Below are 20,123 nucleotides of genomic sequence, written 5' to 3'. Positions count from 1 at the left end.
AATTATAAGTTCGTTAAAAAAAGGCTGAGTGTGGTTATATAAATCCAGCACCTTACATTGAATGTTTTAATATTTTTTTAACTAAGTAAGCCAATTAATTGACTTATTCAGAGGCTTAATTGGGGCACTAAACATTTCTATCCTGTACTCTTTCTTTAAGACAGGTTTTAATACATTTGCTTTTTTAATTTCTCATTAATTGCCCTTTTATTTTATTTAAGCATTAAAACTTGCTAATGGAATGGATGTGAATTACCCTGGTCTTGCTACATGGCATTTCTAGAGCTGTACTGCTTGCAACTCTTGCCTTCAGGGGCAGAGTGCAGTGCACAGAAGGAAAACATGTCTCTGAGAGCCATATTTAGCTTCTTTAGCATCTCCCTCTTTCCAACACTAGCCCTGTCAGTGCAACTAGGAGCTTGCTTACAGGTGGATGTATGGGAATTTGAACTTCTTGCCCCTCATCTAAAGCCTGACCAGTCTTCATTTAGCTGGAAGGACAAAACTCAGAAGCATTTCAGAAGAGAGAAAATGATTGTTCCGTAGCAGGCTAACTTAAAGTATGGAAGAAACCTATTTGTAAAGCACTGAAATGATTCTATCTAAATTATCTTGCCCTACCCCTAGACCCTACAATTTACATACTGCCCTCAACCCAACTGTATCCCTGACCCTCACTAGCCTTAACCGTAACTCCGATTCTGACTCTAGTTCTAACCCTAACCATAAACCTAACCCTTACCCTAACTATAACTCTAACATTTACGTACAGCCCAACCTTAACCCTGACCCAAGCCCTATTTCCATCAATAACCATAACTCGCTCTAAATCTAACCTTGATACTAACCCTGACACTGACTATAATAATTCTACCCTGTGAGCCCCAGCCCAAACCCAATGCTGACCTAGACTGTGACAGTAACTGTACAGCCTTACCGTAAACTGCACTCCTATTCCTACACCTTAACCTAATCCCTAACCCAGAGCCCCTTTCAATATTTTACACAGTATATGTTTTGATATGTGTGAAATGTGATAAAAAGCATGTTCTATGATTTACGTTACCCCTATTTGCATGTGCAATTCTTCACCCTGAAATATCAAGTGGGCTGGGCCCTGATGCACTGAGCCCAGTGTTATATGCATTATTCAGGAAAGACCTGTGAACTCTCTGTGGTGTCTATGAACACTGAGAGATGACTTGATGTCTTGGACGTGGTGTGTTTGATGGTTGGGCCTGGTGTATGGGATGTGAGAGGCTTTATTTTGGACATAGCACTACAATAGATATTTGAATTGGGCACTTGAATAGGAATATTGCACATAGAAGACTCCTCTACTGTGGCTGACTGGTGCAGAAGAACTGGAAACGGTTACTTGCCTGGTAGAAACCCAGTGAACAGTATGACATTGGACATTCTTGTGCCTGCCATCCCTGAGGCTGGTCGGGGTGCAGAAGGTTCTGAGAACTGAATAAGCTGATATTTACCATAAAGAATTTCAGTGGACCAATCAGAAATATACATTTTCCTGTGGACATGAAAACAGAGTTTTAGGAAGGCATTCAGACTGGAGTCTCGGGAACTAGTATTGAAAATTTGATTTTTTTAATGAAAGTAGCAGTCTACCAGAACTTGCTCAAAAGGTTGAAATATTTTCACTCTTGGAGGCTCGGAAGAGCCTTCATTGACAAGCAGAGTTAAAAATATGAAACCATAGTAGTCACATCTTACAGTTTACTTGTTCAGAGCTTTTGGGCAGGGAGATTGATGCAACCAATGTTTCTAACCTCATGGAGCCTTTTCGAATTACACCGTTCAGACTTGCCGTGTTGAACATTGTCAACATCCAGAAAGTTAAAAACTTTCATCTGGACCACACAACAGCTTTTACTCGACAACAGTCACAAGAGGGTTGGCCACAAAAGATCATGTAGGGATTTGTCTCTTAGCATTGTATCTCAGTTTTCCTATGGGGCAGTTTTTGCTTTCTTTATAACATGGTATCCCTTCATCCTATTTTCAAATTTTTTGTTATATTTGTTTTATACAGTTGTCATCATACTAAGTTATTTTTTACCTTTTACATACTTTTTTTCTTAACTGTATTTATGCTTGGAGTATTTGTTGCACATATATCTTACGTATTTTCTGAGAAAAGCTGAGCTGCTTGTGCTATGCTACGCAGGGCGAGCCAGGTATTCCTCACAGAAATCAGTTTACCTTTTAGAGGGATTTGTTTTGGCCTTGAAGCTCACATGAAGACTGTAACCTTTCTGTCCCATTGTTAAACACTCTTCGTATTCACTACAGAGATCACGGTGTTGAACAGGAGGTATGATCAATTAATATGTTCATTTCACCATTATGAATTCGGAGATGTTGATGGAAAAGCATTGAGAGTAACATGGACTTTTCAGACACTGTGGAAGGGGCTTTCAGGCCAGTGAAATGTGTGTCACCATAGCGACAGTTTCTACTTATCTACAGTGAACCATCAATAAATACCACGGTTGCTCTTGAAATCAGCTGGATGGCCTTGTTGTGAAAACCACAAAATAGTCAAACTTTCCTACTGCACTCACAGCAATCACCTCAATCTGAGCATGGATTAGTAGCTTATTATTGCACACCGATGCAGTCAACCCAGGCAAACAACTGACACTGGGAAAAACAAACTGGATCTTAAACGATGCTACTCTTTAAATCAGCTTTTTGAGTCAGAGGATACTCTGCATTATTACAATTTCTGCACTGTGCACATGTAATTTGCGGTTGAAGGTAAGATTATAGCTGAAAACCATACGATAATCCTACAGCTACCGTATTTGTGTATTCGCTTCTGTTTTCATAATTCCCTTGATGCATGTGAAGATAACCTAAAGGAATTGTCACATGTTAATTGTACACACTGCTTGACTTAAAGACAATTAGGGGTCAGAAAATCAACCCTAACATATCTGTGTTATTAAGAAAAGTGTTCCTCGTCGCTATTTTTTGTGTCAAACTGGGACTCTGAGCATTATTTAGTAACTTGTGAAAACTCTCTTTCTTGCAGACTCTGTGAACCAGATATCCAGAAGTTCCTCTCCCCAAGCTGAGGATGTGGAGGTGAGTCTGTGATCTGTACAGACCTAAAATGGGAAATTACTACTTTTAAGTGTAAAGCTGAAAACAGCTATTTTCCTGAAGCAAGATCTGTTACAAGAAACACAGATTGCGTATATTATTGAAATGCAACAAACACCCTGTAAAGATTTCCACCAGAGAAGTTGGTCAATAGTCTCCAAAAACCACAAAATTTAGCAGCTAAGGCGGTTAAGATATGGGGGGGGAGGTTTAACATCTCAGGATCATTGACAGATTTTCAAACACAACAATATCGAGATACAGAAATATTGTGTCAGAAATATTGATTACAAAAATATTGTTTCCCTATACTTATAATTGTACAAAAATAATGAAAAAAACATATTGTTTCACACTATCAGTCAAAAACATACAAAAATAGTTTTTCAATATATATATATATATATAGTTTAAAATTGTAAATCTTAAATATTTTAATATATAATATTAATATAATGAAATTGAATAAATGTAAATATTTAATGCAATATATAAATATATACTTATAAACATATGCACACAAATACATGAGCGTGTATGTTTACTTGTACATATATATAATGTAACACTATTATTAAAAATATATATTTTACATTATATTACCCTTTTTGGGTGATTGTTTTTAATTTACTACTATAAAAACCATATATATATATATATATATATATGTATATATATATATATATATATATATATATATATATATATATATATATATATATATATATATATATATATATATATATATATATATATATATATATATATATATATATATATTCACTGGGGAAAAACTAAAGTCACAACAGGGATGTTATAGTTAGGATCAGATTTTACTCATACAACACCATAGAAATGTTGCAGTTACAGTTACCTGAGCTAACTCACGCCCCTGCAATGCATTGCTTATGACCTCACATATTGTTTCATTCATGACATGGTCAGTGACTTCACTGGTGACATTACTGATAACATCTTCTAGTGAGTGTAAGTATTTTATAAGAGTTTATGATTGTTAAACATATATACTATGCTACTACAAAAGTTAAACTAGTATACTAGGTGTACTACTAATGAGTGATACTATTTCTAACATACAATATGTGAGTGGCTATGCGACTATGTGTATCCATATGTGAGTGGGTATCTGAGTGGCTGTATGAGTGGGTGTCTGAGTGGCTTCATGGGTGTATAAGCGGATGAGCGAGTAAGTGGCTGTATTGGTGAGTGAGTGGGTGTGTCAGTGGCAGTAGGGGTGAGTGACTGGTTGTGTGAATGGCTATATGGATGATGAATGTGTGTGGGAGTGAGTGTATAGGTGAGTGAGTGGGTATCTGACTGGCTGTATGAGTGAGTTACTGAGTGTTCAGGTGGCTGTATGGGAGAGTGAATGGCTCTTTGGTTAACTGAGTTGGCGCATGATTAGCTGTATTAGAGAGTGAGTGTCTGTGTAAATGGCTGCATGGGTGAGTGAGCAGATGTGTGAGAGCTTTGTGGATGTGTGAATGGGTATATAAGTGGTTGTGTGGGTGTGTGAGCGAGTTTGTGAGTGCTTGTATGGATCAGTGAGTGGCTGTGTAGAGAGGCTGTAAGAGTGAGTGAGTGGGTCTGTTAGTCACTGTATAGGTAAATAAGTGGGTGTATGAGTAGCTGTATGGGTCAGTGTGTGCCTACGTGACTGACTGTGCAAGTGAGTGGCTAGTTGTATGAGTAGCTATAGTGGTGAGTGAGTGGTTGTGTGAGTGGTTGTATGAGTGAGTGAGTGGGTGTGTGAGTGACTTTATGGATCAATGAGTGGTTGTGTGAGTACTTGTATGGGTCTGTGAATAGGTCTGTGAGTGGTTGTGTGGGTGTGTTAGGGGATGTCTGAGAAGTTGTATTGGGGTGTGAGTGGGTGTGTGAGTGGTTCTGTGGATGATGTCATCAGTGACCTAATTCGAAATACCGTCATTGATGTCACTGGCCATGTCATGAATGATGTAATATGTGAGGTCATAAGTAGTGCATTGTGGGGCATAAGTTATAGTTTGCTCAGGTAACTATAATTGCTGAATTTCTATGGTTTTGTTGGTGTGAAATCTGAACCTAATTGTAACGTCCCTGTAACCCTTGGGTTTTTTTCAGTGAATTTTTACGTTTTTTAAATTCTATCTACTGACTATAATGTCCCAGTAACCGTTGTTTTTTTAATGAATTTATGTGTTTTTTAATGTTATTTCCTAACTATAATGTCATTGTAACCTTTGTTATTTTAAGTGAATTGCTAAGGTTTTTTTGATTGTATTGCCTAACTGCAACCAGTAACCTTTGACAGTGTGTTTGAGTGAGTGTCACAGTAGATATGTGAGTGGGTGTGAGCGTGTCTAAGTGGGTAAGTCAGTGTGTGTCTGAGTGCGGCGTACCACAAGGATCATCACTCAGTCCCACCCTCTTCAACGTATACATGAGTCCCTTCGCATCCATCGTGCGCCATCACAACCTCAACATCATCTCCTACGCAGACGACTCCCAGCTGATCCTCTCCCTCACCAAAGACCCAAACACCGCCAAAACCAACCTACACGAAGGGATGAAAGAAGTAGCCGAGTGGATGAAGAACAGCCGTTTAAAACTAAACTCGGACAAAACGGAAGTCCTCATCTTAGGATCATCCCCCTCCGCCTGGGACAACTCATGGTGGTCACCGGCCCTGGGAAACGCACCCATACCCACGGACCACGCACGTAACCTAGGCTTCATTCTGGACTCCTCCCTCTCGATGACCAGACAAGTCAACGCTGTCTCATCATCATGCTTTAACATCCTACGTATGCTCAAAAAAATCTTCTGTTGGATCCCCACCAAAACAAGAAAGACGGTCACCCATGCACTGGTCACAAGCCGACTGGACTACGGAAACACCCTTTACGCCGGAACCACAGCCAAACTACAGAAAAAACTCCAACGCATCCAAAACGCCTCAGCCAGACTCCCCTGCCATCTCATATTTCCGGTCACCTGAAAGACCTCCACTGGTTCCCCGTCAACAAGAGAATAACATTCCGTCTCCTCACCCACGCACACAAAGCCCTCTACGACCTAGGACCCGAATGCCTCAACACGCGCCTGTCCTTTTACACCCCCCCCCGCAAACTACGATTGTCTAATCAAGCCCTCGCCGCAATTCCACGCATCCAAAGATCCACCATGGGGGGAAGATCCTTCTCCTTCAGAAAACAACTAAAAACTTGGATATTCGATAAGTAAAGTACCCCCCTCCCTCAAGCGCCTTGAGACCCTCTGGGTGAGTAGTGCACTATACAAATGCTAAACTTGAACTTGAACTTATGTGAGTGGCTGCATAAGTGTCTCACTGGGTGTGTGAGTGGGACCTGAGTGTCTGTCAGAGTGAGTGTGTGAGTGTCTGAGTGAGTGCGTGAGTGTCAGAGTATCTGAGTGGTTTGCGAGTGCCACTATAAGTGGGCGAGTCAGTCAGTCTGTGAGTGAGTGCATGAGTGTCTGAGTTGGTATGTAAGTGGGTATGTGAGTCTATGAGTGAGTCAGTAAGTGTGTTTGTGATTCTGTGAGTGAGTACATATGGGTCTGTGAGTGAGTGCTTGAGTCTTTGAGTGTGTCTGTGAGTGAGTGCATGAGTATGAGTAGGTCTGTGAGTGCATGAGTCTGGGTGGGTCTGTGAGTGAGTGTGAGTCTCTGAGTGGGTCTGTGAGTCAGTGTGTGAGTCTCTGAGTTGGTCTGTGAGTGACTAAGTGAGTTTTGAGTCTATGAGTGGGTCTGTGAGTGAGTGCATGAGTCTCTGAGTGGGTCTGTGAGTCGGTGCGCGAGTCTATGATTGGGTGTGTGAGTGTCTAAGTGGGTCTGTGAGCCCATAAGTCTCTGGGATGGTTTGTGAGTGTGTGCGTGAGTCTCTGAGTGGGTGCATGAGTCTTTGAGTGAGTTTGTGAGTGACATAGTGGTCTGTGAGTGGGTGCATGAGTCTCTGAGTGGGTTTGTGAGTGGGGATGTGGGTGTCTGAGTGCTCTTTGTTTTGCCCTTTTCTACTCTGTTTCGCTTTGCCTGTTCATTCTCTGCCTCTATTTTGCCTTTCCTGCTCGTTTTTCTGCGCTCTGATTTGCCATTTTCTGCTCATTTTTTGAACTCTCAGTTTTGCCTTCCCTACTTTTTCTGCTTTGCCCTTTCTGCTTGATTATCTGTCCTCCCTTTTACTCTTTATGCTCATTTTTCTGCACTCTGTTAGGCTCTACTTTGCACAGGGGAGGCGGGCCTTGCGGCCCCTCTCCCAGGGCCGATTTCAGCCCGGGGCTCCACCTCCAGGGCCCGCTACAATTGAATAGGGTGGGGTAGTGCAGTCCCCCTCACTGGGCCGATTTTAGCTCTAGGGACCCCATCCTCTGGGGCCCAGACATGTCTCCTTGGTGCCCTGGAGCTCATCCATGGCACCCAGTGAGCAGGATTGGGACCACAGTGGAGCCTCAAGGCCCCCATTGTCCCAGCCAGCTCCTTGTGTCCTGTGGGTGCCGGCATTGCTATTGCACATATGGACCTGATGGAAATGCAGCACCCTGTGTGCAAGAACAATAGTTTTATCTCTTTTCCTCCTTGTGTGTATGTGGGCAGGTAAAGAGAGCTGTCATCTCCCCCCAAACAAAGCAAACAGCTATGCCCCAGGCGTGGGCACCCGAGGACATAGCAGGAGCGGCCCTGGGGGGTGTTGGTCCCCAGGGCCCTATATAGCTCTAGGAGGGGGGCCATGCAGCCCCCTCCTTTAATTGAAGCATTTATTTCCTACTTCTTTCCATGCACATTTCTCCACATATGATCATAGGTTAGGTATGTGTGGATACGTTTTAGTGAAGAACAAATTATACAAGTAAGGCAACAAATAAAACAAAAACATACAGATTTTGTGATGAGGTAATGTGATGTAACAAACAATAAATGAAGAGTGATACATAACAACAATTAGCTGAACATTATATCACTAGTCTTAATTCACAAAAGGAGCAGCTACAAGGATACCCTTTACCATCCACATTGTGTAACCAATTTAAGAAGCTGCTACCCACAGGGAAAAGAAACATTAGACCCAGAATGAGCCCATTCAAAAAACATTTCTGCTTGGGGAAACTTAATTAAATGCGAAAGTCCCTGTGTTGTGTGATGCCAACGCGTTTCGATTCCCAAGGTGGTTTGCAGGATTCTCTTCAGGGTGTGGTGTTTGTAATCACTTTTACCTGCTTCTGTCTATTAATCATTGCTGCACATGTATTCTATACAAAAATAGTGTTGGTCCAATAAATATACTGAAAAGGTCCTACTGTGTATTCTCCGTATACTTCTCTGAGAATAAAAGAGCACAAGTGACTGAGCGAAAAGGTTCTGTACTGTTTCCCAAGTTCCCTGAGGGGTCAGGGTTTTCATGTTCAGTGGTTGCCAGGAACCATTCACTCCCTGGTAGGTTAGGGGAGCTTGCAGTAGCACTGTAAACTAGCTGGTCTATAGGCCAACATATCCTGAAGAGCTGTCCAGAATCAGTCTTGGCTCCAAACCCCTTGTTTTTGTTGTCCAAACAATTCGCAGATCCTACGGATTAGTAAGAACTACATGACAGGGCTTCCAGGAAGCTCAGAAGTGAGGCCCCGCGTGCCCCCTCCTTTTCTCAAATAATACCCTACCGACCTGGCCCACCCAAGAGCTTTTTTCAAAACATGCACGGGAGCCCATGCTTGCTTTTTTGAAAACTTTTCCCCAGAGGTGCGAATCCACCATGATGTTTGGCAAAGAAAACTAAAAAAAAACTATTTTGCCCTGCCTTGGTCCATCTGGGACCCCAGGACCAAGGCTGCAGGGTTAGGGTACTTCTACCTTGCTCCCTTTTCTTTTTTTTTATGTTTTGTGTGTGACTCGAGTCTCAAGATGGCTGCCAACACTTCCTGCTTTATTATACAATTTACATCAATAATAACTAATTAAACAATGAATAATAAATTAATCAATATTTGTTAATTAATTATACTTAATTAACTTCCTACCATATACCCGTACAAACCTAACAATCTCCTACGACACTATAAATTAATATTAACAATTACATTGAAAATCATAAATCACTTAACATTACAAACTATATTTAAAAATATTAGTAATAATAACAATACATACAATTAATATATGAACTAAAGCACATCAAGATCATTAAAACATTGTAGTTTTACAACTATATTATTGAAAGCTATATTAACCACAGCAATATTCTTGACAACAATATTACTTACCTGAAAAAAAAAAACAATATTCTTGACAACGATATTTCTGCAACACAATATTGTTGTACCTCAATATGTTTTTTCGGAATTTCTCTTTTTTTAAGTTTAAGTTTATTAGAGAAACAGTAGAGATACAACAATTAATAAATGCATATGCCATCAAAAAGGAACACATAGCAAAAGGTATATGTATAAATCAATCTTGGGGTAAAATGGCATGAAAACAGAAAAAAAGATACAAAACTCTATATCATATGAAACTGTAATATTTATTTATTTATTTAATAAGTTTAATATTGCGCTGGCTAGACCCATAGGTATCAGAGTGCTTTACATTAGGTTACACACTGTTACAGAAAATAGCAACATTTACACATTACAACAAAAATAAGTAGCACATTGAGAGAGGAAAGAAAGGTGAGACAAATAGAGCAGAGAGGGGAAGGGGAAGAGTGAGGGGGCAGGGGGGAGCATGAGGGAAAGGACAGCAGGAGAGACAAAAGGAAGTCTGCCCAAATACCAACTGGGTAGGTGACGTCTGAGGAGGGAATCCGCAGCCCGTCTCCCCTTTAGCTAAACAAGGTAGCTCCATCGGGCATCAGTCAAATAGCTAGGTCTCAACTAACACGGGAAAGTTCACTGAAGAAAGTCAAGTGGATAAACAGGGTGGGATCTATGAGCAAGGACGGGTAAGGGTAAAGGTCAATAGCTGGAAAGCGGAGAAGAGTAGAGCGGAAAGGGGTAAGGTGTGGGTTGAAGGGGGAGGAGGGAGATAAGGTCAGGAGAGATGCAGGAGAGTGTGTCCAAAGACCGGCTGGGTAGTTGATGACCACGGAGGGAATCCTTAGTCCATCTCCCCTTTACCTCCTGAGGTAGCTCCACCGGGCATCAGTCGAAATGGCTAGGTCTCAACTGTCCAGGGACAGTTCTCAGAGTAAATGTCCTGGTGGGTGAGAAGGAACAGGGTCGGGTGAGGGCAGTTCAAGATCAGGATGATAACCAATGATTTTAGACCAGGAGAAAGAGAGCATTGAGGAGGGTCCCACTGAGGTGGCCATCTTGAGGACAGGCAAGGGGGATAAGTCCTTGAAGTTCGAATTTAGACTGTCCCCATTATTCTCTGTTAGAGGCAGAGCAGTGGGATGAGGGAACCACCAGTTTTGTGGAGCCACAGGCAGAATATTGTGGACAGGGGCTTAAATGCTGAACATCATGAAGTTTTCAACTGGTACTCGCACATTGCAAGATAAGCTGGTCTCAAGCTAGGAGTATTGCAGATAGCCCCCCCAGCTTGTTATAAAGGGAATGGATGAATTGAGTTTAACGTTGCATCAATTTTAGATGGTTGTATTGCTAAATTGATTTTGTCGAGGTCTAAGTCCCGAGGGCCATCTTAGGGTCAGGCACGGCACTATAATATAATAGGGGGAGGGGAAAGAAAGGAGAGAGCAAATCATAACTTGTTATATCAAAACAGGAAATGAAACTTAACTTAATACACTATAGACACTAAGGCAATAACGATCTAAAGCAACATCTGTCAATTATGTTATTTGAAAAAATACAATCACAAAATTGTAAACAGGCAGAGTGAAAACTAAATTCAAGGTTGTTTGCATACTTCATCCGTAACAGAGACATTAATCCTATTGGAAGAGCCCAAAGGGATAAATGTGTGGATAGTGAAAGCCATAAAATATCTCTTTTAATTGCAAGGGAAATAGGGGTGACATAGTTTGTATCTAATCTATGATGAAAAAAAATGGCATTCCACCAAGACCTAAGAGTATCGTTAAGGACGTGTTTCCAATGTGATGTACTTGGGTGAAATGCAATGAAGGAAATGGTGATGTTAAAAATCATAATTTGAGACCAGACTCATTTTCAGTAAAAATGGATAGCAGGGATTTCAAACAACATATGTTTAAGAACTGCAACTGGACAATAGTAGGACCAGCACAAAGAGGTAGTGTTTGGGGCAAAGGATTTTAATACTGCAGGAGTAAAAAGTGAATGGCAGTAAACAAAGTAAAGAGTCTGAGTAGCGTTTGCAGCTTATTTAGTTTTGTGAAGTTTAAGCCGAATCTTGTCACAGAAAATGGTAGGCCAACATTCCCTCAAATCCTGCTCCCAAGCAAGTTCAACTTTTGATTTGAGTCTATCCGGAATAAGCTGCAACCATTTATAAATGGTAGATGCCGACGGGTTGGCAGCAAGTATGGGAAGGAGCCTGGAAGAGATTGACGAAGGAGAGACTGTAGATGGCCTCTTTTGAAAACTCACAAACTTGAGGTCCGTCAATTGGAGCGAAAGTGGCGCACAGCCTACTCAGAACAAGATAGGGCCAACTTCTGCAAAGCTCGAAAAAACTATCAAAAGCTTATTTTAAAACACAAAACCGATTATTTCTCGGAGAAAATTCTTAAAGCCCAGAATCAATCTAAAGAACTATTCAACATTGTGGAAGACCTCAGCACCAGTGACAGAACTTCCCTTCCGACAGTCCCCACTCAGGAACTTTGTAATTCTTTAAACTCCTTCTTCTTTGACAAAATCTGCACCATTAAACAAAACATCCCCACCACTCAGCCTCCACTTCTATTTGCAGACATCTTTTACAATCCTGTTACCCTGGACTCTTTCCCCCCATTGAAAACGCTAATTTATCTAAACTTCTCTCTAAAATCAAATCCGGCTCCCCTGATGACATCTGTCCCCCTTACATCCTGAAAGAGGTGGGCACCAGCATCCCTGGGGGTCTACTTCCCATGCTGAATGGTTCACTTGCTCAGGGCAAAGTTCCAAACAACTTTAAAAAAGCCCTCCTTATCCCCCTCATAAAAAAGGCAGGAGCCAATCCATTAGACCCACTCAACTACAGGCCCATATCTCTGCTGCCATACTGCGCCAAACTCCTGGAGTCTCATGTATGCGACAGCATCTCCACATTCCTTGAAAAATCGGAATATCTTGCACCTAATCAAGCCGGTTTCCGCCCTTGCCATTCCACGGAGGCGGTCATCCTCTCGGTGCAGAATACCCTGAGGCGGAATGCGGATGAAGGGATCCACCAGGCTCTGGTGCTTTTAGACCTCTCTGCTGCTTTCGACAGGGTCGACTATACCATCTTGGTCGACCGTGTCGAACAGGCAGGCCTCAGGGGCCCTGCACTGAGCTGGATCCGTTCATTTATCACTGACCGAACTCAATCAGTCAGACTAGGCTCCTTTATGGCTCCCACCATTTCTACCATCTGCGGAGTACCTCAGGGCTCTTCGCTGTCTCCCCTGCTTTTTAACTTGTATCTGCGCCCTCTTTTGTACTCCCTCAGGCACGCTAAGGTCACCATTTTCAATTACGCCGATGATTTGCAGCTCATCTTTCCTTTGAACACCAAGGACTCTGTGGTAGAATTCCAAAACACCATGTCCCACATTTTGAGTTGGATGAGCTGCAATCATCTCAAACTTAATCCAGGCAAGACCGAACTGGTCTTGCCGGGACAGAGCGCCCTCAGCTGGAACCCTAGCTTCTGGCCCACATGCATGGGCGCCCCCCCATCCAAATCATCCTCGGTCAAGAGCCTCTGCATTTTCATCAGTGAGGACCTCTCTCTGAAAAAACAAGTTGGAGCTGTTGTTTCCTCCAGTTTTTTTCAGCTGAAGAAAATAAAAAAAATCGCCTGCTTCTTTTCCCAAGCTGCCCTCACTCAGATCATTATCTCCCTGGTTTTGTCCAGATTGGACTTCTCCAACAGTCTATACCTTGGGCTCCAAACTGGAGAGCTTAAACGCCTCCAGCTGGTTCAAAACCAGGCAGCCAGACTCATCTTGAACATTCCTAGAAGGCAATCAGTCAGACCTGGCTTGAAACAACTACATTGGCTCCCGGTCGAGCAACGTGTGGCCTTCAAAGCTGGGTGTATCCTTTTCAAATCTTTACACGACATCGGGCCCATCTTCATTAGAGACCTTTTTAAAAAATATAGTCCCCCCCGTAATCTCCGGTCTGCTCATAAAGCCCTTTTGACTATCCCCCCTTACAAGAAAAAGCGTCTGGGAGGCAGCTGCTTTGACCATCTTGCCGCTGTCCTCTGGAACTCTTTCCCTCTTCACCTGAAACTTAGTGATAACATCCTCAGCTTCAGACACGCTCTGAAGACCTGGCTCTTTTCCCAGGCGCATCACTAAGCTGCCTTATCTTCACCCACCAATGGCCACGCCTGTTCCTTACTACAGCGCCATGAAGCCTCTGGGCGTACGAGCGCTTAACAAATGCCAAATAACATTAACATTAACATTAACATAGTGCAAATATAGTGGGTAAGGGAATTACATAGAAGAGAATATTGTTTTTTGGGAGAAGATGATAAAGAAAATTGATTGAAGTTCAGAGAAAGACAATAGAAAAAAGCTGAGAAATCCAACATAAACCCTTGAAATGCGAAGATTTCCAGTAAAAGGGACATTTATTAGTGCATAAGGCTTTATTATGTCAAATGGGTAATTGTTTATAGTTGGTAAATGCAGGATATAATAAGGGTAAAAGAGGTTTCAAGATTTTATAAGATTGGGAAATAGCAGAAGATCGTAATTGAGCTATAGGAGAAGTGAAGGCAAAAATCTCCTCAAAAGCAAAGGGAGCAATAAGGATTGTTCTAGTTGTAACCATAAAGGGGGATGTGTGGGGAGATCAGAAGAAATCCATCCAGTAGCTTGCTTTAGCGAAAAAGCATAATAATATTGTTTAAAATTTTGAAATTTAAGGACCCCATTAGATTTATCTTTTTTAATGAGGATAAAACTATATGAGAAGGTTTGCTTTTCCATAGAAATTTTAATAAGATGGAATCTATTCATTAAAATAATATTCAGAGATAGAAATAGGAATCATTGCAAGAAGATATAAATTAAGGGGAGTGAGTATTATTTTAATAGAGTCTATTCTACCCCACCAAGATAAAAAGAAAAGTGGATGCCAATGACCAATGCTATCAACTAATGACTTAAGAATACAGTCAAAGTTTATTGTTAAAGTATCTTTAATATTGTGTGAGAAACCATACACCTTAGCATTTTAACTTAGTGGACTGCCATGTAAACCCTGTGTGAGAGAAATGTTGCATGTTACACAAAACATTCAAGGGTAGCCCTTTGTATTTATCAGTGTTAAGTCAATACTCTGACAGCTGAGAAAAAGTATATACTTGCTGAAAAAAGGTGGAAGGGGAGTGACGGGATCAGTGCACTATAAGAGAATATCATCAGCATATACTGACATTTTAATTTGTTGTGACCCCGTAGAGAAACCTCTAATGAGATTATCTTGCCTTACCTTTGTTATAAATGATTCAAGTGCTATGATAAACAAAGAAGGGGATAGAGAACAACCTTGGAGAACACCTCTGTATAAGGGAAAATAATCTGAAAGAATACCATTGACAAAAATGGCAGCTTTAGGGGCTGTGTAGAGCAAAGATATTAGAGCAATCAATTTGGGAGAAAAACCAATCCATTTTAGAACCTGGAACATAAAATCCCAACCGAGTTGATCATAAGACTTCTCTGTATCTAGGATAATAACAGCAAATTAATGATCTAGTGTTGAAGCTTTGCTGAGGACATTAAAAAGAACCCTAGCTTTATCTGAAGCCAAAGACCCTTAATAAAACCAGCTTGTTCAGATCCTATTGTAGAGGGTAAAATAGGATCAATACGTAAAGCCAAAATCTTAGCAAAGGTTTTTGGTAGTCGGTATTAACTAAAGAGATAGGACGATAATTTTTGCACTGTGAGGGGTCCTAATTCTCTTGAGGGATTAAACAGATCATGGCATCTTGGAAAGAACCACAAGAGACCCCTTCATTAGTGAAAAAGGTATAAAGAAGTAAGTGACATGTAAGAAGAAGTTTAGAAAAATAACTATAAAATTCTATAGCAAAGCCATCTGGGCCAGGAGCCTTCCATCTATGTAAGATGGAGACTGCATGAGATATCTCTGAGACTGTAATATCAGCTTCTAATGTATCACAATCAATATGATGGGAAGGAGAAAAAGGGATGGATTGAAAATAATTAATCAGATCGGATTCTGTAGGTTGTGATTCTGAAGAATATAATGTAGTAAAAAAATTAACAAATTCATGTAAAATATCTTTATCCTTAAAGACCGTTATTCCAGCATCATTCCGGATAGACGCAATTTTGGTTCTATCTTTCCTAGTTTTTAAATAATTTGCAAGCAAATTACCCATCTTTTTTTGACCACCATAATAACACATACTGCTTTTCAATAGGAAATTGGCAGCATTTGTTGTCAACCCATTAAACCGCAATTTTGCATAGATTAATTGTGTTAAAGAGTTATCATTCTTAAAATTATAATAAGCATGCTCCAAAGATTTATTGTTAGCAAGCAATCGATCCGATTGGGACTGCATACACGTTTCCTTTTGTGAAACAAAATTAACTATAAATCCTCTGGCCTGTTCTTTAAAAGAGCCCCACACCCTTACAAAGGAAGAGTCTTGGGTATTTTTAAAAAGAAAAAATTCTGAAATAAAAAATCCAAATTAAGCTGTGAATGCATTATCTAAAAGAAGTGAGTTAATATCTACCTGCATGGGGGGAGAAAGGAATGAGATCAAGATCTGCACATATTGGTGCATGAGCGTAAATGAGTATAGATCCTGTGTCAGAATGAATGATATGTTGAGCCAAGGATTTACTAAGAAAAATATAATCTATGCGGGATTGTGAGTGATGTGAATTTGACTAGAAAGTGTACTCTTGGAGATCTGGGGGACATACCCTCCAACTATCAACTAGTGATTTACTGTGAATAGCGGAACAAGATTGTGAGTACATTTTAGTATGAGTAAAGGTAACTTTTGAATTCCTATCCAATACAAAATCATGAATTTGATTACAATTACAACCAAAAACAATATAATAATCATCTTGCGTTATTAATTTATCAGATATTTTCGTCCAAAAAGTATTATCAACTGAATCTGTACCATAAACATTAAAGATTGTTAAAGGTATATTATCAACCAGGAGATTAACAACAATCCAATGACCCTCAGAATCGGCCTCTTGGGAAACAACAGTAATATGAAGCTTCTTATGACAAAGGATAAGTACACAATTTTTTCCCCTTGGCAGGTGCAACAAATATATTACCTATCAAACATTTTTCAACTTTGCTGCATCTGTCTCTGAAAGATGAGTTTCTTATAATAAAGCAACATATATGTTAAGTCTAGCTAAGTGAGACAACACTCTGTGCCGCTTAATAGGGTTATTTACCCCTTTAATAGTCCATGAGGTGACCCAGAATTGAATATTTAGGCAACAGAACGTACATTTATTCCGTACACAGTTTTCTATTTAAATGGAAAAGAGCGGAATAGTAAAAGGAATAGAGTAATAGCATATAGTATGGTTAGATGAAAAGAGGGGAAAGAAGAGAACCCCCTGTACAGAGGAAGGAAAGAAAAGGGGAAAGAGACAGAAGGAAATTGAGTAGGAGGGTAAAATGAAGTAGTGACAGGAAAAAAGAGAAACAAGAAACAAAAAGACAGTCCAATTCATAGACATGACAACTGAGAAACATACCTATAAAACACGTGAACATGAGGAGGGTCGGCAGCACTAAAAGACGACAGTAACAACATCTGAACTTCATAGGATGACAGGGCAAATTTGACATCGGCGGGAATACCACACAAGAATAGAACTTAATGGGGACAAAATGCTAGGACAAACAACCTGTAATGAAAGAAAAAACAATACCAAATTAGAAAATGTTAAAGAGAGAAAAACAAACAATCTCATAAGAAAAGACAATAAAGACAGCAATATGTAATCCTTAAACAGATTGCAAGCACAAAGAATACAAAAAATATATCAAGTAATCCTTGAAGTGTCCATATCATCTTCTCCATGCAGCTGAGGAAAATTCTTGAGTGCAGCAGGCTCTTCATATGTTGTTTTATCCTTATATGTCACTTTAAATAAGAAGGGATGGATCATAACGTGCATTCATGGCTCTCAACTGGGGTTGCATATCCACAAATTGTTCCGACGATCTGCAGTAACTTTAGCAACATCCTGAGAAAAGAACATCTTATGGCCATCCCAGACGATTTCCTTTTTTTGATTTAATGGCAGATAGTACTTGTAGCAAATCAGTATCTGCAGGGAAAATAGAATGACTCCTCTTGTTTTCGTAAAAACTTTAGGACCAAATTTGTGAGCCCTATGTATGTTAAGAGGAGAAAATGTGAAGATGCCAAAAAGTTTTGGCAGAAAACTTTGAAAGTAAGTTGTCGGATTAGATCCCACCACATTTTTTGGGAGACCATAAATGCGTAAATTATTCCTGCAATTTTTGTTTTCAAGGTCTTCAATGTGTTTTTTAAGCATATGTACTTCCGACTCTGGGTGTGAGATACAGAGGGATTCTTGCTGTAGATTTTCAGGGTTTTTTTCCACTAACAAAACACGAGACTCCAAAGAGGACCATTTGTCATCCAGCTGTTGCAGCGTCTTAGTTGCTGCCGCTGGTTTTATTTGTGAGGGAGGATCTTTTTTAGGCCTTTTGTTTGTACCCACAGACACTTTAGTACAAGAAAAAGATGTATTACGTGTACCTGAAAGAGAATCAGATTTCTGTGAAACTGCGTCATCCATGCTGCTGTGGATAGGGTCCTCATCTGACAATAAATGACTCTTTGAAGCACCTGAAAGTTACGATTTCGTGTTTTTCACATTAATGGAAAATAAGAAAAATGGCAAAACTATCCCACAGAAGATATTCCTGGATATGAGAATAAACCATTACGGAAATGGTCCAGGAACCCAAAAAATGGAAAAATAGCTGTTCAGTATAAATTAAATTTCAAGTATGTCGAAGAAAAATGTTGAAAAGCAATTGCTCACTTCAAATATAATATTGGATAAAAGAAAAACATATAAGCATTGATTGGTTAATGCTTTATGCATTTCAAAAATTATTAGGAGCCATTTAAAATGGTCAACGCTGAGAATATTGCTCGTAAGATAATATAATTGAAGTAACCGGTACCCCTTCACCCCCGCCACCGTGCCAACCCCCTCAGACAGTCACTTGCCACTCACCTTACATTGTTAGCCTTGCCCTTCTCAATTGTAGATCCGCTTGTAAACACTCTCTAGAAATTAAAATCTTAATCCAAGATATCAATCTGGACATACTTTTCCTTACGGAAACTTGGTTTACTCCCCATTCTGAAGCTGACATGGTGAATATGCTACCCAATGGTTACCTGATACAACATCTTAACAGACCTAAGGGAAAAGGAGGCGGTATAGCGATTGTTTACCGTAACTCCATTAATTGCAGGATACAAGAAGGAGGAATCGATGACTGCGAAAGCACACTCTTTTCCCTCCAAATTACTCCTAACAAATCCCTTTCGGGCACCCTCATATACCGACCACCTAGTAATTTAGGTAACTTTGCAGGCTCTCTCCTTGACTTTATGACCTCATCCTGCACCACAACCTCCAATTTTATCCTGCTGGGAGACCTGAATCTCCACTTTGAGGACAGATCAGACAGCATCGTAAAGGACATTATCTCCGAACTTAAATCACTGGACTTACACCTCTTAAATTCGGAGGTAACCCACATCAAAGGTCATCTGTTAGACCCTATTTTCTCCAACCTGCCGAAAATAGAAATACGACCAACCCTTCCACTACCATGGTCGGATCACTTCCTCATCCCGTTTACCTGGCAAATTGACCCTAACACCCCCCTAATGTCATCAATAAGAGAACATGACAGAATTTGGTCCAAACTCTCACTTGAACGTTGGACTCAAGAATTGATAAGCTCGGCCCCCTCTGCTCTCTCCGATCCCATAAAAGCTGACGAAAACTTCACCAAATGGCTCACATCTACTCTGGATACAGTTGCTCCCAAAAAAATCATAACTAAAAAAACCACCACCTTCAAATCCCCATGGTACTCTCAAGAATTGAAGAACCTTAGAAAAATCTGTAAGATCAAAGAGCGGAATTGGAGGAAAAATTGGGACCCTATCATTAAAGATGAATATAAAAAAGCTATAAGAACCTACAAAGTAGCACGAAAATCAGCACAATCATCCTTCTTCAATGAAAAAATAAAAAATGCATCCAACTCTTCCAGAGAGACCTATAAAATCTTTAAAGAGTTACTCAAAACCCCTAACCCACCCTCCTCTGAGCAACCCACAACCTCCAGATGCAATCAAATTGCATCCTTTTTTCAGAATAAAATCATCAATATTTTACAAACCCTTCCACCCATAACAAACTATGAACCCCCTGAGGAACGGGTGCCCTCCACAACTGGCCCGACCTTAGATAGCTTTCACCAACTGTCCAATGAAGACTTCCTGAAAACTCTTTCAAGCATGAAAAGTGGCTCACCCACCGATCCTGCCCCCATCCGTATCCTCAAACAAATTGGCCCTGTCATTTCACACCTAGCAATAAATCTTATCAATGCCTCCCTCATTCAAGGAATAGTTCCCCCAAACTGGAAACATGCGATCGTCAAAGCCCTTCAAAAAAAGCCAGGCCAGGACCCTTCAGATTTTTCGAACCTGCGCCCAATCTCTCTCTTACCAGGTGTGAGTAAGATTGCAGAGAAATTAGTCAACCAGCAACTATCTAACTATCTTGAAAGCAACAATCT

At 40.5% G+C, this 20,123-nt stretch overlaps 1 protein-coding gene across 4 annotated transcripts in view; it reads left to right on the top strand.

The window, feature by feature from the left end:
- The window catches only part of ARHGEF28 (Rho guanine nucleotide exchange factor 28), a 954,264-nt gene that overhangs the window by 570,493 nt on the left and 363,648 nt on the right, over positions 1-20,123 (top strand). For all 4 annotated transcript variants that reach the window (XM_086960785.1, XM_086960787.1, XM_086960786.1 and 1 more), the window contains exon 8: positions 3,059-3,111. In XM_086960785.1, the coding sequence (XP_086816911.1) occupies positions 3,059-3,111 (53 nt within the window). The remainder of the gene's footprint in view (positions 1-3,058; positions 3,112-20,123) is intronic.

The sequence above is a fragment of the Lissotriton vulgaris genome, chromosome 3_1 (assembly GCF_964263255.1).
Source record: "Lissotriton vulgaris chromosome 3_1, aLisVul1.2, whole genome shotgun sequence".
Lineage (NCBI taxonomy): Eukaryota > Metazoa > Chordata > Amphibia > Caudata > Salamandridae > Lissotriton > Lissotriton vulgaris.
This window is presented reverse-complemented; position numbering and strand designations above follow the sequence as displayed.